Below are 20,333 nucleotides of genomic sequence, written 5' to 3' on the forward strand. Positions count from 1 at the left end.
CCATGCTCTACTGACTTAGCTGTCCCAGGTATTCTAGCCGTACATATTTTAGATAAAGGTAAAGGGACCCCTGACCATTAGGTCCAGTCGTGTCTGACTCTGGGGTTGCGGCGCTCATCTCGTTTTATTGGCCGAGGGAGCTGGCGTTTGTCCAGAGACAGCTTCTGGGTCATGTGGCCAGCAATGACAAAGCCGCTTCTGGCGAACCAGAGCAGCGCACGGAAACACCGTTTACCTTCCCGCCAGAGCGGTACCTATTTATCTACTTGCACTTGACGTGCTTTCGAACTACTAGGTGGGCAGGAGCAGGGACCGAGCAACGGGAGCTTACCCCGTCACGGGGATTCAAACCGCCAACATTCTGAATGGCAAGTCCTAGGCTCAGTGGTTTAACCCACAGCACCACACGCTTCCTGGCAGTAAAGGCCCACTGGCTTTCTTTCAAAATGCAATAATTAAGCCATTTATTTTTCTCACCCAAAATATCTTTTTTTTTTTTGTATATGCCATTTGAGTACTTGGATGTCAGCTGTAGGCCTCATTGGGTGTCTGTTGTGGCCTGTACCCTTAAAGGGAGCCCAGCGCCATTCTGCACACAGGCTACTATTCCTGCTCCTCTTTCTGTTTGCTGTCTCCACCTCTGTTCACCTGTTGCCTCCAGTCATGAAAGCAGGGCTCCCGCCCCCCCCCCAGGCAGAACTCTCAGGTGGGCGCCATTGCCATTATAACAGAACAAGGGAGGCATTCATGGTGAGTTCCAGGACCTCTTCTTTTTCTAGAAAAAATAACACTGCAAGAAAGCAATGGCAAGGGTGGGGAGATACAACAGCATCTTCCACCTGCTTTCCACTTTCCCTTCTGAGTGGTTGTATGGATTGGGCACTGGGGCAAATGAGTGGGCAGTGGTGCCTTCAAGAGAAGAAGAGGTCTATGGTGGCAAATTGCCCAAGCTCCCAATAACCTTTGAACCCAGAACTGATGATTTATTTATGTTCATCATAGATTTTGCCTACAAAAACATCTTTTATGAACAGGCTAAAGTCTGCAAATATGGCTATTTTGCATACCTTAATTTTGATCCCTTGGAAAATGTTGGTCAATATCAATACGCAGACCTGAAAGGTTTTCTTAGGGTTGCCATTTTGTGAAGAGCAAAAAAGAGGACACATTTGCCGACTTCTACTTTTAACTATGGGTCGCTATGACGAATGTGCCTGTGAAAAAGAGGACGTGTCCTGGGAAAAGAGGACATATGGCAATCCTAAAACAAAGACAGCATAACCAAGACAGAACACTTAAAATCCCTACCCACATTAAATGAATGGAAATTCTAGACTGACGTGTGGCTTTTCAACGAAATCTTTGACAACAGAGATAAGAGGGTGCTTCCACATAAGGGAAGCTAAAACCATTCCTGTTTGTATATTCAGATACTTCCTGCTTCAATTCTGCATTTGTAGCTTTCATTGCTCGGAAAACTGGTATCGGGACGTGTCCTTCGTTTCTAAAGGAGCTACAACACTCTCAACCTTCCTCAAAGAGCTGGAATTAATATGTAATTCATAGATGTATTCTAATTGGTTACTGTACATGTAAATATTAACAAGCGATCGATAAAGTTGGGAGCCATAGCAAATTTAATAGGTTAACTTTGTGCTGTTTGAGAAAGGACTTCCTTTCGTCTATCTTCAGTCTCCTGCCAGGCTGCCTCACTTGCATGACTCCTGGCTCTAATATTATGGGAGAATAACAAAAACTTCTCCGTCAACTTTGTCCACATCATGTATATGTTTATTATATCCAAACTTAATTGCCTTTTTTTAACACAAAGAAAGAACAAAAACAAAAAGCCCCAAACATTGTAACCTTACTTTATGGGAGAGATGTTTCGGGTCCCTGGTCAATTTGGTTGTCTCATCTGCACCTTTTCCAGCTCTAAAAATATACTTATTGAGATGCAGAGGCCAGAAATGTACTCCATGGTAGATGTTAAGGGATGGCAGACGATTAAACAACCTTTTCACTGAGAAACAGACTGTGTTTGTGATATATTGTTGCAACGAATTTCGAGAAAATCTACTGGATCCATTGTAGAAGGAGAAAAAATATATTTCATCCTATTATGTTACGCTGGTGTCAGGGGTGAGGGGGAAAGATCCCATTTAGTACCTGATAGTGTGCACATGGGGGACGTGGGTGGCACTGTGGGTTAAACCACAGAGCCTAGAACTTGCTGATCAGAAGGTCGGCGGTTCGAATCCCCACGACGGGGTGAGCTCCCGTTGCTCAGTCCCAGCTCCTGCCAACCCAGCAGTTTGAAAGCACGCCAAAGTGCAAGTAGATAAATAGGTACTGCTCCAGCGGGAAGGTAAACGGCGTTTCCATGCGCTGCTCTGGTTCGCCAGAAGTGGCTTAGTCATGCTGGCCACGTGACCTGGAAGCTGTACGCCGGCTCCCTCGGCCAGTAAAGTGAGATGAGCGCCGCAACCCCAGAGTCGGTCACGGCTGGACCTAATGGTCAGGGGTCCCTTTACCTTTTAGTGTGCACATGCGGCAGTGAAAGGGAGTAGAAATTACTTTTCTGTTGCTTTCCTATAATACTAGAATGTTGGTTCACCAAATGAAATGTATTGGCAATAAGGTCAGGACAAAAACCAATGCACTTCATCACATGCTGTGTGGTCCATTTATGAATTCACTGCCAATTGATCCAAGTGAGAGTGCTATTGCTTTCATGTCCTCCTTTCAGGCTTCCCATAAGCACTCTAGCTCAGTGGTAGAGCTTCTGCTTTCCATACAGAAGATCCAATCCTCAGCATCTCAAGATAAAATGGTGAATGTCCCCCGGCTGGAAGCTTGGAGAGCTGCTGCCCGCCATTTTGGAAATACTGAGCTAGATATGGACAAAAGCAGTGGTCCATGTGGAAAACAACACCAGATAAACCTTTGGGTCTGATCTAACAAGGAGAATGCTTATGTTCAAAATGTGCTCATGGTGGCCACAGGATTATGTCACTCTAAATGGGAATTAGACAAATGTATGGAGGCCATATGGTGGCTAAATAGAACATCAATTTTCAAAGGCAATTAATACTGGTTTTGGGAGCAATAAGAGCAAAGGGAGGATTACTGCCTCCTTGAGGGCTTTCTAGAACAGGGGTCAGCAACCTTTTTCAGCAGGGGGCCAGTCCACTGTCCCTCAGACCTTGTGGGGGGCCGGACTGTATTTTGAAGGGGGGGAATGAACGAATTCCTATGCCCCACAAATAACCGAGAGATGCATTTTAAATAAAAGGGCACATTCTACTCATGGACAAACACCAGGCAGGCCCCACAAATAACCCAGAGATGCATTTTAAATAAAAGGAGACATTCACGCTGATTCCCAGACTGTCCATGGGCCAGAATGAGAAAGTGACTGGGCCGCACCCGGCCCCCGGGCCTTAGGTTGCCTACCCCTGTTCTAGAAGAATCTGGCCAGCCAGTGTGGAGGGGTGGGTGGGGAGTAGGCTGGACTAGACTGACCTTCAATCTGACCTATCATGAATCTTATATTCAATTACACATCTTAAATAACGAGTCAGAAAAGAGGAAACACAAGTTGCATGTTACAGACACCGTGGGCTGACATTTAAATTTTGTGGTGACTGGAGGGGAAGCACCCATAGTCAGGAAAACAATAAATTTCCCCTTAATCTGTTGGACTGAATTAAATAACTTCACAGAAACTTTGGAACAGCCAAGGAAAGTTTAAGGCAAAAAAGGAAAATCTTTGGTGTTGTCCTTTCCTTTCCTTTCCTTTTTTGCTATCTGGTTGTTTAGAGCGTAGAAATGGGCAACCAGGACAGTTCTCTCCACCCACCGAATCTTTAGAATTCTTGCCAAGATAAAGAATGGTTTCTCCTGCCCACCTTCCTTCCAAGACAATAAAATGTAGTAAGTAAATGTCTTGTAGGAAATTGAAAAAGTAACATTACATGAAGGAGCAACTGGAGGGTAAAAAACAAAACAAAACATCTGCGATTCCCTGATAATTGGTCAGGAATTGTTGAGCGGATTCATAGTTAGATGGGTTTATAAAATCATATTTTCCATCACAAGTGTATTTTTTATAGTTTCTGTACTTTGTACATTCCTATTTTTAAAAGTAGAGTCTCTGGTCAAAATCTAAAAAACAAATCCTATAGATTAAAGATAATTTAATAAATAAACCCTATAGAGTCAAAATAATTTAATAAAGCAATACTATAGAGTCGATGTAACTTTTTTCAGCGTAGTAAGCACTGCTTACGGAAATATTGGATGCTCATAGATCTCTACTAGATCTCTACTTGGAAGCTGTTGAAAAGGCAGGTGTCCTCTATGGATTATGAATGGAAAACCATACTCTGTGCCATTTTTAGCTACTTTCCTCATTCACAAGAGCAATCGGCAATGCAGCTGGCAAGCCAGGCACTTGTGGGTCTCAGTCACCACAACTTTCGAAGTCTGTACGGTACTTTGGAGAAGCAGAGATTGCAGAAATGGCCTTGCCTGAAACCCCCGCCCACCAAATGGTAGCAATCAACTCCCATGAGCAAAGAAAACCCGCAAGATAACATGTGAACAAGCCCAAAAGTTTGTTCTGTGCAACACTTTTTTAAGGATCCCAGACGTTTCCCACTTCTGATGGGCAGTGTGCAGTGGGACGTATTTACATGGATATAATGGAATATCTTTTATAAACTTGTTTCTTGCACAAGATCCTTTGGCACAACACATCTTGGGTGCTGCTTTGCACTTGTGGCAAATTAAACATTTTCATGTGGATGAGTCAGTTACAACTGTTGTTTATGGAGAATCTTTCCACTGTTCAGGAGATGAGTCTAGTTCAGCCCCACCAGCGAAGACTGATACAGGTACTATACAACCATGGTTGCACTATACAACCATGGTTCATCCATCAGAAGCATTCCAGGGGCTTTCACCTTTCCTTCTGTGTGGCCATTGCTCCACAACTTTCTGCTTGTAGGCTAACAAACAAAGGTTACTGTCAGGTGCACCAACTCCTAGGAGCCGAGCCCATTTGGACATATTTTTTGGGACAGCCCCCCAATGTTCAAAAGGGGTGGAGGCGGCCAAGTGCAGAGCCAAGCACAGTGCAACTTCAGTGGCTGGCTCCTTCTTCTCTTCCTCCTGCCACGGAGGGGAAGGACCGGGGAAGCAGCCCCCAGCCAGTGGCCGTGGCAGGAGGAGCCACCGGCCATTGAAGCTGAACTGCCACCATTTTCAGCTCCACTCCTGGCTCCCCCCAAAGTCCTGATGACACACGTGCAACATCAGCCGCCCAGTCACCCTCAAATGTTGACACCTCTGATTACTGTTACCTCTATGCCACTGTCAGCACTAACCTTTAGCTAGCCATAACGGCATTTTGCAAATCCAGTTTAAACTATGCTGTGAAATGGGATTTGGCACACTCCAAAATTAGGTCTGAAACGGCAAAGGAAGGAATGTCCACATGAGAGGGGAGGAGAGAGGAATGCTTGTTTGTTATCACATTATTATTTTTTCACCGTAAATAACTTCAACATAAGATGTAAGGCACTTCCACATAAATGGGTTTCCTGAATGTCAAATATGCTGATTCAGAGCACCTGACGCCAGGAACCCATGCGGCAAGTCTGGTTGTCACTGAGCTGACTGCTACTAGGTCATACTACAGAGCACCTTTACCTTTTTCATTTAACCCTCTTCCACTGTATTTTCTTTTAGAAAGCCAAAGGGGGCAGGAGGAGGGAATAAACCTGATGTTTCAAATTCTGGCAAAGCACAGATTATATTATGGAAATAAAATATGAAATGGGCCCCGCATCTATGTAAAGATTCCCAATATTTGCGATTCATTTATTTGTAAAATTGTTTTATATAGGCTTTAATTTAGCATGCTTTATAGTTTAAAATTCCAAACGCCCTGTCCCAACCCTCCCAGGAATTAGCTACATGTGGCAAGTATTTTGCTTTCTTCTTAACAGGTATGTTTGTGGGGAGGGAGGGTATAAATCTCAGGGACTCTTTGCAACAGAGAGCAAGAGCGTGAACGCCCAGGAGCCACAATCCTGAAATCGCTTTGGTCGTAAGTTCCCCCACCGACATAAATAAGTGGTTGCATGGCTTGCAGAACTGCGTTGGCAAAGCATTAGCTTGAAGCCCTGAGTGGCACCTTTGGGACACGACGCACAAATCACAACCCTAAATGATTTATATCCTAGAGAGCGTATCTTTACCACTGAAACCTTTTATGCGCTCTATTAGACAGCAGTTAACTGATCTCAAATTGACCAGTCTCATTTCAAAAGCAGTCGTCGTCCCCCAAAGCCCTTCCTCAAAACCCAGTTTCAAAACTGTGTGTGTGTGTGTGTGTGTATTCTAGCAGAAAATAATTCGCAGCTGTGATAATATCAGGTTGGGATTTTTTTTTTTTTTAAGAAAGGAAAAGGAAAACACTATACTATAGTTTTACATTGAATAATAAAAGATAAAAAAGGGCAGTCTGTGAATAATTAGGGGTTGCTGTCTGAAGCCAGTTGCAGTCACTGCAACTGATAATAAACTTAAACCCCCTCGAGAGCAGGTAAACGCTTTGCAACCCTGACCCCCTACATCTCACATTACTTAACTACCCTGCAGCTCCAACATTACATCACCATCCCAATGATTGGTCCCTGCAGTTTAACTCTCTCCCTGTCTCCTCCGATTAGGAACGAAAGAGCAACGCCAGGGAAGGAGGGAGGGGAGGACGCAGCAGCCTCGGAAGAAACTTCGCTCGAAAGTTTGCTGCGCTCCCTCTCTTGGGCCGGTGCAGATCGGAGGATCCGCTCCACAACTCTTTATGGAAGAGGATGAGGATGTTTGTAAGCAGAAAGCAAACTGCACCGAAGTGCAGAGAAGGACAAGGGGGCGGGTGGGGAGGACGAGAGAGATATATATATATGCTCCCAGAGGAAATGAATCAAGAGGCAAAAAAATAAAAGCAAGAGAAAGGTGGTCGTCTGACTGGTGGTAGTAAGAGGAGGAGGAATGGTAGTAGTAAGTCGTGCGAGAGCAGAGCGCGATCAGAAAAGGAAAATTAAAAACAAACCTCATGGACATCACTGGGTCTGAATTCCCTGCTGAGGTGCAGAACATGAGAGCCCTGGAATGAGTGTATCGAGAACCTGAGCCAAAGCTTAACTAGCCCGAGTGAGTCATATCCTTCCCATTTGATTCCAGTCCAAATGGTGATGTAATGCTCTGGCCCTCTCTCTCTCTCTCTCTCTCTCTCTTCTACGCCTGCCTCTCTCCCTCCTCCTCCTCCCTTTCTCCTTTTTAGCTCGGTGCTAGTGAAGTCACCATTTAAATCTGGCAGAGCTGAAGCTGAAAAACTTCAATGTAACCAAAACAGCCCCAGGCGAAGTTCCAGACGCACAGAGACTTGGTGGTGCAATTGCCATTGGAAACGGGTAAACACTGGGAGAAACAGTGCCGCCTCACAAGGGCCCGAGCAGCTGCCTGGGCGAGATCACAGTCAGACCCCGGGAACGGGGCTGTCGGAAATTTAATGGTTTTGTATGTGTGTGTGTTTTCTTTCTTCCCCCCTCAGAAGATGCTACACACACACACACACACACAGAGGCGCATTCCCGCACATTTTAAGACCCCAAGGAAGAAGAAGAAGAAGAAAGGGAGGACTTGCAAATGGGAGGAAAGCAGCTATGGAAAGAGGAGGTGAAACAAGCAGGAACAGGAGAGAGAAACTATTCGAAATATGCTTAGGCTTATAGGGAAATGAACGCAGACATATCTGTCAAGAAGTCTTAAATCGAAGAGTCGCCCTTGTTCTTGAAGGCCAGCCCAGGGCCCAGTTCATAGAGAATGAATGGTGCTGCTTTGGTAGTAACAGCCCAGGAGAAGCTCTGCTCCGAGGAGCCAGGCAATTCTTTAAAAACGTTTTCATAGCTGGCATTCTATTGTTATTAATTCCCACACTTGCTCCCCCCCCCCCCGCAACCTCTGGTGTGTTTGTGTGGTTTTTAGCAGTTTTCTCTGCTTCCATCAGGATCGCACTACCATCATGTGAGGAGAGGCTTGACGACATGACACCGGTCTCCATTTCCTGCCTCTTAGGTTTTGTTTTTTAAAAAAACCACTTCATCTCCCGTGACCACCATTTTATTTCACTTTTTCAAAACCATTGCGTGTCCTCGACGCACACCACATCGGCAGTGATCCTCTTGCACCGATTCAGTGCTTCCCTCGAGGGAAGCAGATACCATGCTAGCACAAAAAGAAAGTAAAAGGGTTTTTATTGTGGTTGTTGTTAAAACAGTTGCTATGTCTGGTAACAACAGTGTCAGCTGGTGGAAGAATCAAGAGATTTGTTATCTCCTGGGAATTTGAATCCAGGCCGCCATTAACATTCGTTTCTGCAGCAGACCTGACAGTGCATGGTTGATTGCGCAAAGTCTAATAATCATAGAATCATAACGTTGGAAGGGAACCTGAGGATCATCCAGTCCAACCCCCTGCATTACAGGCCTATGCAGCTGTCCTGTGTATGGATCGAACCCGCAACCTTGGTGTTATGAGCGCCATACTCTAGCCAACTAATGTCTAATAAAAGGCTGGAGGGCTTGGCTAGAGAATACCAGTTATCTATGTACCACTTGATTTTAACATTTCACACTACTAGTTGTTCGGGAGTTATGGGAAGTGAAAGAGAGTGATGTGCCTCTGAGATGTGGACGGGAAAATAACTGCAGCACACCATCGCTTGTAGCACATTGCAGGAGAATACCTTATGAGGACTGCTAAAGTGTTGTAGTGTAAAAGCACCTTGTGTGGCTGCCATTATTTTAACAGCAGCCCATTTCTAAGATGCTTCCGTTGTGCAAATTGCAGCAGCAGGAGCCGCTGTCATAAATGATGCTTCTACAGAGGTGAAGAATAAATATCCCCCGTAAGATAAATCACTTTTTCCCAGCTTGATGGGCATGACCATCACTTAAATTTAAGAAAACATCTCTGTTATTTTCAGACAGTTTGGTTACAGCTATGAATTGTTGCTATCTCTGGGGACTAATATCTACGGCTGCGAATTGGGTAAGGAGGGAAATAAAGAAGGGCATATTCCCTTCTGTGGATGGGGCAAACTCACTTGATACTAATACTATGTGGCCAGTGAAAGTGACAGTGTTACCAAGTGAAACAGCTTGGAATTAGAGGTGATCAGCCATAATTATTCCTGGCGCCACTGAAGTCGGTGGCTTGACAGTATCATATGTAGTTATAAAGTTTGGTTCATTGTGTCATTGGCCTGCATAACTCATTTATGTCTGAATGACCAGTTATTGATTTCTCATCTTCTGTAACATAATAAAAAGAAGTTTAATCACTCTAAAGCTTTCTTTTATTTCCATGCTACTTTCAACGGAACAACATGCAGAAGCACCTCTGTTTTTATTTCCCAGTTGCCCTGCAAAATAATATTCTAAAGGATGGGGTATACATTTTATAAACCAAATAATAAAAATATAACGATTGCAAGTCTCCTGTAAAAAGAATAAAAATGTTCCGGTTGTTCAGTTCTAATTTTTTTCTTAAGGATTTCAATGCGTTTAAGTCTTGGGAGCCAAATTTCAAAGACGAAATGGTACTTATAGATAAGATTTGGAATATCTGGTTTTAAAAGTTTTTTTTTTAAAAAAAAAAAACCCCAACAACTGAATAAATGTTTCTAATACCATTCCTAACGTAGGATGGCGGGTTCATAAATAAAAGGAAAGCAAAACCATTAAAAAAAGCAAAAGCCATAACTCACATAGTCTCCAAGTTCCTACAGATGAAAATAGGGCATGCCTGTAACACCCTTATATACAGACCAATGATCACTACCAGGACCCAACCCCTGTCTCCGGTCAGACATTGCTAATGACTGATGTATGAGTTACTGCACCCATTTACTCTGCAATAGCCTCTCTTATATGGCTTTAAAAGACAAGAATCTGTTTGCTCTTTTAGTTAAACACACATCGAAAAACTGTAACGGTCTGGTAACATGTTATCGCAGTTCAGAACGCACCCCAGCATCTGCAAGTGTGTAAAAAGACAGGCTGCACACTGCATGGTACAGTGGTACCTCGGGTTAAGTACTTAATTCGTTCTGGAGGTCCGTACTTAACCTGAAACTGTTCTTAACCTGAAGCACCACTTTAGCTAATGGGGCCTCCTGCTGCCACCGCGCCGCCAGAGCACGATTTCTGTTCTCATCCTGAAGCAAAGTTCTTAACCCGAGGTACTATTTCTGGGTTAGCAGTGTCTGAAACTTGAAGCGTATGTAACCTGAAGCATATGTAACCTGAGGTACCACTGTGCCTTCATTCATTTCCATTATTTACATGTGGGTCCTCCACTGGGGAGAGGCTTCATTTTGCCCCTGCAGCCTCTTAATTTTCCTCTACTGAGTGCATTCAATGGGGCACAAGTAAGAGACTGAACATACGGTCATTCTAGGGCTGCCATATTTTGAAAAGCAAAAAAAAAGGGCACATTTGCCGACTTCTGCTTTTAACTCGGGATCACTATGACGACTGTGCTCGTGAAAAAGAGGGTGTGTCCTGGGAAAAGAGGACATGTGGCAACCCCAAAGGCTCAGAAAAATAATCCCAAATCGTAATAGAATAAAATAAAAATATGTTTCTTTTTCTGGAACGTGTCAGGTGATTTTTCAAATCAATTTGATGCAAGTGTGGCGCTCATCCATCTCTAGAAGGTATGGCTATAGCCCAGCCTTATCTGCTATAGCAGGGGTCAGCAAACTTTTTCAGCAGGGGGCCAGTCCACTGTCCCTCAGACCTTGTGGGGGGACTGGACTATATTTTGAGGGGGGGGGGAATGAACGAATTCCTATGCCCCACAAATAACCCAGAGATGCATTTTAAATAAAAGGGCACATTCTACTCATGTAAAAACACCAGGCAGGCCCCACAAATAACCCAGAGATGCATTTTAAATAAAAGGACACATTCTACTAATGTAAAAACACGCTGATTCCCGGACTGTTTGCGGGCCGGATTTAGAAGGCGATTGGGCCAGATTCGGCCCCCGGGCCTTAGTTTGCCTACCCATGTGCTATAGCCATGGCAGCACATGCAGGGGATTGTATTGCATATTTGAGACAAGCAGGAAAGAGGTTTATTTGCTGCTCAACCCTTCCTGTTAAATGTTTTCAGTGACACGAGGAAGCTTACAACTGCCGGGTGCACAATATTCTTATATCAACCTGAAAATAGGTTTACACCCATGTTCATTCTTTGTTGGTTCCAGAAATCTTCTTTGCGTGGTTGCTTATATTTCTTTTCCACAACCCCAACCCAGCATCCCCAATGGTGTAGTTTCCAACACTGGCTCCTAGGAAGAAAGCACCCCTGTACAGTGAAGTTGGGGTCCCTGCACACGATTCTGTTCTCCAAAGTGCCACTCTGTGCAACAGGCTACAATACTGGACCTGTATACTAACTATAAATATTGTCTTATAGTACAGAACCTTTCAAAAGGAAAGGGGCGTTCAATAGAATGTGGTGGTCAGTGAATTCAACATTGCATCATAATGAATAGGTTTCATAAAATTAATAAAAGGTTCATCTACTACACATCACACTTTTCTAAACGTACTTGGGAAAAAGATGCATTACATTTCGGCACCTCGGTTATCTGTTCTGTGGTCGTTACACAGGTGAGCGGAGGAACAATTCAGGATCAACTATTTCTCAATCAAAATGTGTTTTTGAATGAAGCTAAATGCTTAAATAGAGTTAAAAACAAGACGACTGGTTTGAGGGTATTAAAAAGTCGCTTCCAACTCAGGTATTTTCAAGGTCTGTTGACACCCCCCCCTCCGAAATCCTTACAGGAAACACTGTTATCCCATTTTCCTTCCTGTGACCTGTAAATGATGTAGGATTTCCTCTGAGGAAATCTCACTCAGATACCAAAGCTGCACCTTTTCATGTGTGTATTAACTTTACTCCTTTCTATTCTCCTTCCCTTTCTCTTCTCCTTGCATTCCTCATATACAGTATTTCTAACATCCAGACGTTCTGAAGAACAGAGGCTGATGGGATGGGAAGTCAATGATATTTTAATTCCAAAGGGATCCAACTTCAGAACAGTGCCCATGGCTCCAATTTTGCAGACTAGCTGAGGAATGTTTATAGCCCCCCTCCCTGCAGCGTATCTCATCCTTGGGGAGAGGGTGGTGGGGCCGATATCACAGCTGTCTGATGTAAGCACGGTTAACAATTCCACTACTCTGGCTGCAAAGCTCGTATCTCTGCACAAAGGAGCAATGTGTACGCTTTGAAAATCACACCACCCAGCAATTATTTGGCAAGAGCACCATCAGCTGAAGCAAGCACAGGGGGAAAGCATTTAAAAGTCTAGAACGTGTATCCATAACTTGAAACAGATCGTTGTTTAATTAAAAATACATTTGTGCACACCTACATACAAAAAAACAAACAAGCAGCGCCTACATACAAGCCCTAAATTCACCGTGAAGTAGGTTCTACTGGAGTTAAGTGGGACTTACATCCAAAAAAACATGCTCAGGATCAAGACATTTGATCAACAACTTTCTCTGTTTTTTAAAGATAAATTTTATTAGAGTTTGGGGAAGGGGATGCAAAGATTATTATGTATTCTCTTTTTAATGAAAACTAAAATGTTAATCTAAATAAAAAGACAGGCCGAAAGGAAAAAGGGGGAAAGAAAGGGGAGGGGAGGAGAGGAAAGGGAAAAGAGAGAAAGAGAAAAGGATGGAAAAATAGAGAAGAGATGAAGGGGAGAGAAAGAGAGAGGAGATAAAGAAAAAGAAGGAAGGAAGGAAGTTAAGAAAATAAAGAACCTCTGATTCTTCATCTGTCTGCTATATATAAACATTATTCAACTCATCCACACCAACATAACACCGTGCAAAGCCACTTTCTATAATCTAAAATTATATTCAATCCTCAAACCCCAATGCAAATAGTTCATTTTGTTTTTCACGCAAAAAGTCTGCGAGAGGTTTCAAATCTTTAGTAAATGTTAACAACGGCTTTTCTCTGATTAAACATGTCAGTTACGACATCTCAGCTAAGTCCATTCCTCCATAGTTGGCAATGATGAGCCTTTCCATCTTTGTGCATGTAAAAGTTTTGCTGCCATAATCATATACTGAAACGAAGTTCCATAGTCTTTTTCTAATTGTATGTCCATAAACCCTAGCAGGAAGAGCTCTGGTTTCAGTTGAAAATTAACCTTCAAAAATCTCTGTATCAGTGTATGTATACATGTCCAATTTTTTTTGGCTTTTTTTACATGCCTACCAATCATGGTAAAATGTCCTTCCACCTTCACCACAATTCCAACACTTATTTGGAATATTTTAAAGATTCTAAATAGCTTCTCGGGAGTTAAATACCATTGACATGTCATTTTATACAAGTTTTCTTTTAAATCCTAACACAGTGTGTATTTTAAACCTTTGGTCCACATATGTTCCCACTGTTCTTTAACTTGTTCTTCTTGCATTTCAATTTTCAACAGTAATTCATACATTTTCGCAATAACATGTCCACCATCCGCACACAATTGTATTTCAAAGTCAGTCTTTTTTTGTTCTATACCAAGTGAGAAAACCATTGGTTTCCCCTTGTTAGTTATTCCCTTGTTTTCACTTTGCAGTCTCCTTGATTCCACTCTAATAACTTTTGGTAAGTTAACAATTTCTCTTTGCTTATCCTCTCTTTTCTGTGTTTTGCATCCAAAACAACTTTCTCACTGACTGATTACAACTGGTGCAGAGTCATTTCTATACTACAGCTACGGTTCACAACCGGAGTGCTTGAATTTCAGCTGATGCTAGTTCCACTGATTAGAATAGTATCAAATCATCTTAAATCGAGCTGATCTATCTGAACTAATCTATGTGATGTGTTGCAAACTATAGATTGCATAAGCTGGAAAAATATATATGTCTATATTACCATTTGTATGGGCGAGAATAATTCTGAAATAATTGTTCTCCATTGAGGGAAGACTCATTTTCACAGACATTATTTTTCCTTTTCAACCCTAGATCCTTCTAGTCCCAGTGGAATCAAGAGGGCCAGCAAATTTCAGGGTTAAATAAGCTTTAATGACTATCACATGTACAAAGACTTAAACCTAGCATTATTATTTTTTATTTTTTTTAAAAAAATGTGACATCTCTTCCTTTTTTAATTTAAAATAACCATCCAGGTGGTTTCCTAAGGACTTCTTTGCAAATTGCTTCCAGTGAACCCTTTCGGTCACAGACCACTGCAAAAACCATGTGGAGTTATTCAGTGTTCAGTTCGACTTGGGTGTCCCATGTTTTTATAGTGGACAGAACCATAGGGAAATTTTATCCACAAGGCTACATTGATAGAGACAGAGCATGCCTCGCTGCGAAGCGAGATGCCAAAATTATTCTGGAATAAGATAGCTCTGAGTGGGGAGAAAATACCTCAAGATAGCATTTGAAGGCACAAAAACTGATCAAAATCAGAGAATGCCAAACCATTGGCAATACAGGAGATATGTGATGATGTTTCTATTTTAAAACAACTGCAGGGCTCTAATTTTGATTACAGCAGGAGTTTGATGGGCTGGAGGAATTCACCTTTACCAGTATGTCATTTTCCAGATCTAAATCCCTCTCCCAGCATTAAATCCAATGGGAAAAGCTGGCACAATACAAGTGCTTCAGGATGCAAGAGTTTCAGGATGTAAATTTGATCAGGAAAATGGGATGGGGCGAAGAGTTAACCAACCCCTGCTCCCCGAATGCCACTATGCTGATCAAAATCACAGCTTCTTGTGACTGCTTAAAATAAATGAGAAAAGTCAGGCCATTTGATTGTGGGACTCCTACACTGCATCAGTACAGTGGTACCTCAGGTTACAGACGCTTCAGGTTACAGACTCCGCTAACCCAGAAAAAGTACCTCGGGTTAAGAACTTTACTTCAGAATGAGAACAGAAATCGCATGGCGGCAGCAGGAGGCCCCATTAGCTAAAGTGGTACCTCAGGTTAATAACAGTTTCAGGTTAAGAATGGACCTCCGGAACAAATTAGGTTCTTAACCTTAGGTACCACTGTATTCTTATTGCATACTTGCACAGCAGAAAAACAGATCAAATCTGTTTTAAATCTGCATGTAGTAGAGTAAAAGTGTTTCGAACTGTAATGTATTTGTATGTTTCATGGGGACAACAGACATGTGATTCCCATATTTAGGTGGGGCATGACTTTAGCAATATCCTTGAGGCATGTGATTGTGAAATATTTGTCTAAGTCCTCATATCAATGTTGCCCGCTATGAAACCTCTAGAGATTTCCTAAGCCTTCTTCCTATTCTATCCAGTACCTCTCAGGTGAGATTGTCAAAGTCAGTTAGTATCAACTGGAGTAGAGGGCTCTTTTTTTGTTTCAAGTTGTTGACATTTGCCCTATAGGAAATGGGGTGAGAAATCTGCCTATTCATTTTCATATAGACCTATATAGGTGAAATAGCCTTAAGCCAGTATTGTGCTGGCGACCTGGAAATTAAGTCTTCTGTATCCAATTACTATCTTTGAGCCATGTGGTCCAATTATACAGATTTTTAAATTACAGTTGTAAAACATAGGTGCCTATAAGTAACCCAACAATTCCTGTAGAGACCCCCCCCCAGTGTTTTAAAAATTATGTAGGGTGTTTTTCACATTAATTAGGCTCGAAGCTACTCCCAACCTGTGCATAAAAACTGCAAGGAGATGCAATCATGGTTTTAAGAAAACAAACAGTTGACTGGTACAAACTAGTACCATACAAGACTAGTGACAAAGGCAATTTTGACTGAATATCTTATATAAACAATTCTCTTTCCCCATTCAGTTATCTAAGTGTGAACAAAATGTCGTATCTGTTCTACCTTAGCTTAGTGGTCTAATTGATCTGTCTTGCTGAATGATCCATTTCCAAATGCATAGTGAAGTGGAAAGACAAAACTTAAGAGCCTCATCAGTTGCTAACTTGGAACTCATCATAAAACTGACTGCTCAAGTGACAGGTTCTGGCATGTGGCTGGCCATAACACATTTGAATTAGCTCAACACTCAATTCATTAAGGCCTGATGGGAGAGTTACGAATTAGCCTCAGCTGAAAATCTGAAGGCTTTTCAGTGTTACCTTCTCACTCTTCTGTTCTATTTCAACAGAGGCTTTGCTGAGAAGGCCCTTCCAAATATATGCAAAATTTGCAGATCCTCCAAGTGCCCTTATTTCCCAGGGACAGTCCCAGATTTACAGAAACCAGGATTTGATCCCGAAATGTTCTGCTATTCCATAGGCAGAACTGTAGCTGGGGGGGGGGGGGGCTAGCCAGTTGTTGTTTTTTACCTGGGTGAAGCCACCAGAGGGGTGCCATTGAGGCTCCCAACCTTTGAGGGTGTGTATGCCACTTTGCATGGGATGGTGTGCTAAACTGTGTCTTTGACCCAGGTGAAATGCAGCCTACTTTCGCCCCTGCCTTAGGACATCCCTATTTCCATTGGAGAAATGTTTGAGGGTATGGTAGGATGCCCCTATTTACACTGGAGAAATGTTGGAGATGATGGAGTTATCCAACCCCCAAGCTATCTGAAGGCCGCCCTTCTTTAAGGAAGTTCTTTAATGTTTAACGTTTTATTATGTTTTTATATACGTTAAAAGCTACCCTGAGTGGCTGGGCAACCCAGTCAGATGGGTGATGTATAAATATAACAACAACAACCTTGGTTGTCGAACTTAATCTGTTCCGGGAGTCTGTTCAACTCCCGGAACTGTTCAAATACCAAGGCGCGGTTTCCTGCACTCAATCAGAAGCCTCGGAAGCTGCGTCAGAAGTTCGGCTTCTGGAAAATGTTTGCAAACCAGAACACTTACTTCCAGGTTTGTGGCGTTTGGGAGCCAAGCCGTTCGACAACCAAGGTACCACTGTAACGGTGGTGGAATAGGGCATCCGTATTTGCATTGGCAAAATGTTGGAGGGTATGACTTTGGTGTTGCAAACCACGTGACACAAATATGTGTTTCTTGTGGTCAGGTGAACTGTCAGATACCGATACAATTCTTCTAATGGAGGAATTATTAAGACAACTGGTCTGCGAACAGGAACACAGTTCCTAAGTGCAATCCTATAGACATTTGCCTGAGCGAGTCAGTGTCCTTGTACTGAGTTCCATAGTTAACCTATGGCTTTGGCTCCCACAAGTTGTGTTAATGGTCACTAGCTTGGATGGCTTTATAAGAAGATTAGACAAATTCGTGGAGAAGAAGGCTGTTAAGGCATGGTCATTAGGCACAAGGGCTCTGCTCTGCTTCCACTGCCAGGGCACTATGCCCCTGAATGCCCCGGTTGCTGGGAATTACATGTGGGGAGCTCTGTTGCGCTCAGGTTCTGCTTCCAGGCCTTCCCACGGGCATCTGGTTTGCTACCATGAGGACAGTGGTCTGATCAAGCAGGGCATATTCTTAACAACAGGACTTACTTCTGAGTAGACATGAATAGAATTTCACAGTCACCTTCACATCTTGCTTTTCATCTCAAATTCTGCTCAAGTTAATGTTTAACTTTGCATGCTTTTTCAGATAATGACACTGGTGTTTCCTAGACTGTCACTTCAGACACAAAGTGGAGAGCCCCATATCATCCAGAGGCGATTTGTCACTTCAGCCTTGGATTAACCCCCGACTTGTGTAAATAAATCCAAGGTTGAAGCTCCTACCTCAGGATAAGAGAAAGTGCAAAGGCGGTTTTAGTAGCTATTGAAATTCCTTCCTTCCTTGAGGTTATCGACTCCTTTCTTAAATTCCATTTTTTTTTTTGTCTTGGCTGTTTCTTCTTCGGCTTGCAAAGAGTTCCCCAGGTCACCTATGTGCGGAAACAACAATCCTTTTGTTTGTTTGAAACCTGCTATGTGTTATTTTCATTGGGTGCCCTTGTCATACTTTTCGCATTATCTGAAAGGGTAAGCAACTATTCCCTGCTCACTTTTCCCAGCCAACTCATAATTTTATGCATTTTGGCTGTACTCCCTTCATGCAGACTTCCTCCCCCTCCTGAAACAGAGGAATCCAAATAATTTTGGCTTCAGCTTTTTTGCATGGACCTGAATTAGGGGACAATGAAAAGTAATCAGTCCAAAATCCTATGCATGTTTACTCGAGAGTAAGCCCCGCTGAGTTCATCCTTTCCAAGTAAACATGCACAGGGCTGGGCAATGAGAATTTGTATTTATTTATACTCATATGGTTACCCCCACTTTAAATGTTGAACCCAGCTAATTACATCATGCAGCAACGTAAAACGATTCCAGTGTTCCCAAGGAAACTGTTTTCACTAAACAACGTGATTCCTTCATTTTAATCTTATACACACACAGGGCAAACATTTAGTTTTTATCTAACTTCACAGCAATCCCATGCTATATAACCCCCTGGTGGCAATTGAGATTAGCCAGGGTAGCTTGCCATCAGTACCGAAGGCAAAGGTCCTGAAAAACCACATCAGGAATCACTCTTGAGAAGGCCTCTTGCATTTTCATTCACTATCTTTGGTAAAATGCCAGAGGGTCTGAACTTGGCAAGCATCGCAGCACGCTCAAAGGGCCATTAATTCCAACTAGTATTTGGTTGATTATCTTTAAAGCTTTGGTTGATTTTCTCTTCCTTCTGTTTTGTTTGGTTTGTTTTAATTTTGCCTCGGTTGTCAATCTAGTTTGTTCTGCATCTTTGGCCTATTAAGACATTATAGCATACTACTGACAGCCATAACAAGCAGGGCACTTTGAGTGTGATTGTTTTCCTTCTTCTGCGATTATCCATGCAAAAAAATAGCTGGTCTTTCCTCGGACCATTATCTGTTGTTGTTAGAATAGATGAGATTTCAAATAAGTGATTTTGCTTCATAAAGAACGGTGCATAACTCAAACGATTCCGTATCTAGCATCCCAGCATCAGAACTTGGTTCTACATGGCGTCTTAGCCCAGTTCACATGCTATATTGCGCCAAAACAAACCAGGGTGACAGTGTTGAGAAAGCTCATCCCTGAGCCTGGGTTTGGAGGACATGCTAAGCCAAACTATAACTTAGTTTAGCATGGCACAGTCACATAGGACCCAACGCCTAAGGGCTTTGGGTTGGGGGGCCCCACAATAAAATATTTGAGGGGTCTGGGCCCCCACCCCAAAGTTGATGGGCATTCCCATTCAAATGGTGTGTGTGCACTGCATCATATGATTATGTATATCTTCCAACTTTTGAAACTCAGTCACGATGTCTGATATCATTATTAAGCATTTTCAGTATTTTCATAGCACTTTTAGATGAACAAAGTGATTCACAATTTTCACATCAGGGACTCATTCACACCACCTTTCTTCGCAAGTGGAAAAGTCATCATGAGGTGATTTGCCCACCCACTCCCACATGCTTAAAAAAGGCTCTATGTTCTGCAGTATTCTTGATTTTCTAATAATGCCTTTTAAACAGAGAATTCTAATAATTCTAATAAAATTGCAATTCTGGCCATCAGCATCTATGCCTGCTGTCATATGAAGGCATGAATAATGTAGAATCCAGATAACACATTATTTTTACATTTGCTTTCTGATCAAGCACCTGGATCTACCTAGCATTCTAGCCACTGCACCACACGAGGCAACATATTTAATATATTTAAGCAAATTAAATGTTACTTTAACTACCTCATTTGTGTTATTTTCAGCGGATACTTTGGCTAGGACCCAAAGAAGTGGAAAACAATTTCCATGAAAAGGCTTTGTATTTGTGTTCCGCAACAACAACAACAAGCAGCCACTTACCCTTCCACACACATACACACTGAAACCAGTGTGAAATTGCTTTGTATTTTGTCATAGTTTGGCTCTCCCAAGCAAACCGTAAACCACAGGACAAACCATGTTCAGGCATTCAGTTCAATCTCCTAAAGTCTAACCTGAAGGAGAAACCAAACTAGATACCGTATTGGCCCGAATATAAGCCACACTTTAAAAAAAAAAAAAACAAATTTGCTTAAATTTGCAACCTTACAAAAATGGGCTTTTACGATATCGCTGCTGAAACAGACATACGGTAAAGCGGAACGGGTGTGAACGCCTGTGGGAGCAGCTTATATTCAGGTATTGTCTCTCCCCCCCTTGAGTTTTAAAGGTGCAGCTTATATTCGGGCCAATATGGTAATATTTTCCCTGCACAGCTTGAGAA

The 20,333-nt window shown here is 42.5% G+C and overlaps 1 protein-coding gene across 8 annotated transcripts in view; it reads right to left on the reverse strand.

Moving 5' to 3' along the window:
* The window catches only part of CREB5 (cAMP responsive element binding protein 5), a 262,459-nt gene that overhangs the window by 88,529 nt on the left and 153,597 nt on the right, over positions 1 to 20,333 (reverse strand). Inside the window, exon 1 of one of the 8 annotated variants that reach the window (XM_083405048.1) lies at positions 7,121 to 7,300. The exons of the other annotated variants lie outside the window; for them this stretch is intronic. Coding sequence (XP_083261174.1) covers positions 7,121 to 7,167 — 47 coding nt within the window. The 5' untranslated portion in view covers positions 7,168 to 7,300. Of the gene's footprint in view, positions 1 to 7,120; positions 7,301 to 20,333 lie in introns of those variants that run through there. 8 annotated transcript variants of the gene reach the window in all.

Source organism: Podarcis tiliguerta (genome assembly GCF_965153285.1).
Source record: "Podarcis tiliguerta genome assembly, chromosome: 12".
NCBI lineage: Eukaryota > Metazoa > Chordata > Lepidosauria > Squamata > Lacertidae > Podarcis > Podarcis tiliguerta.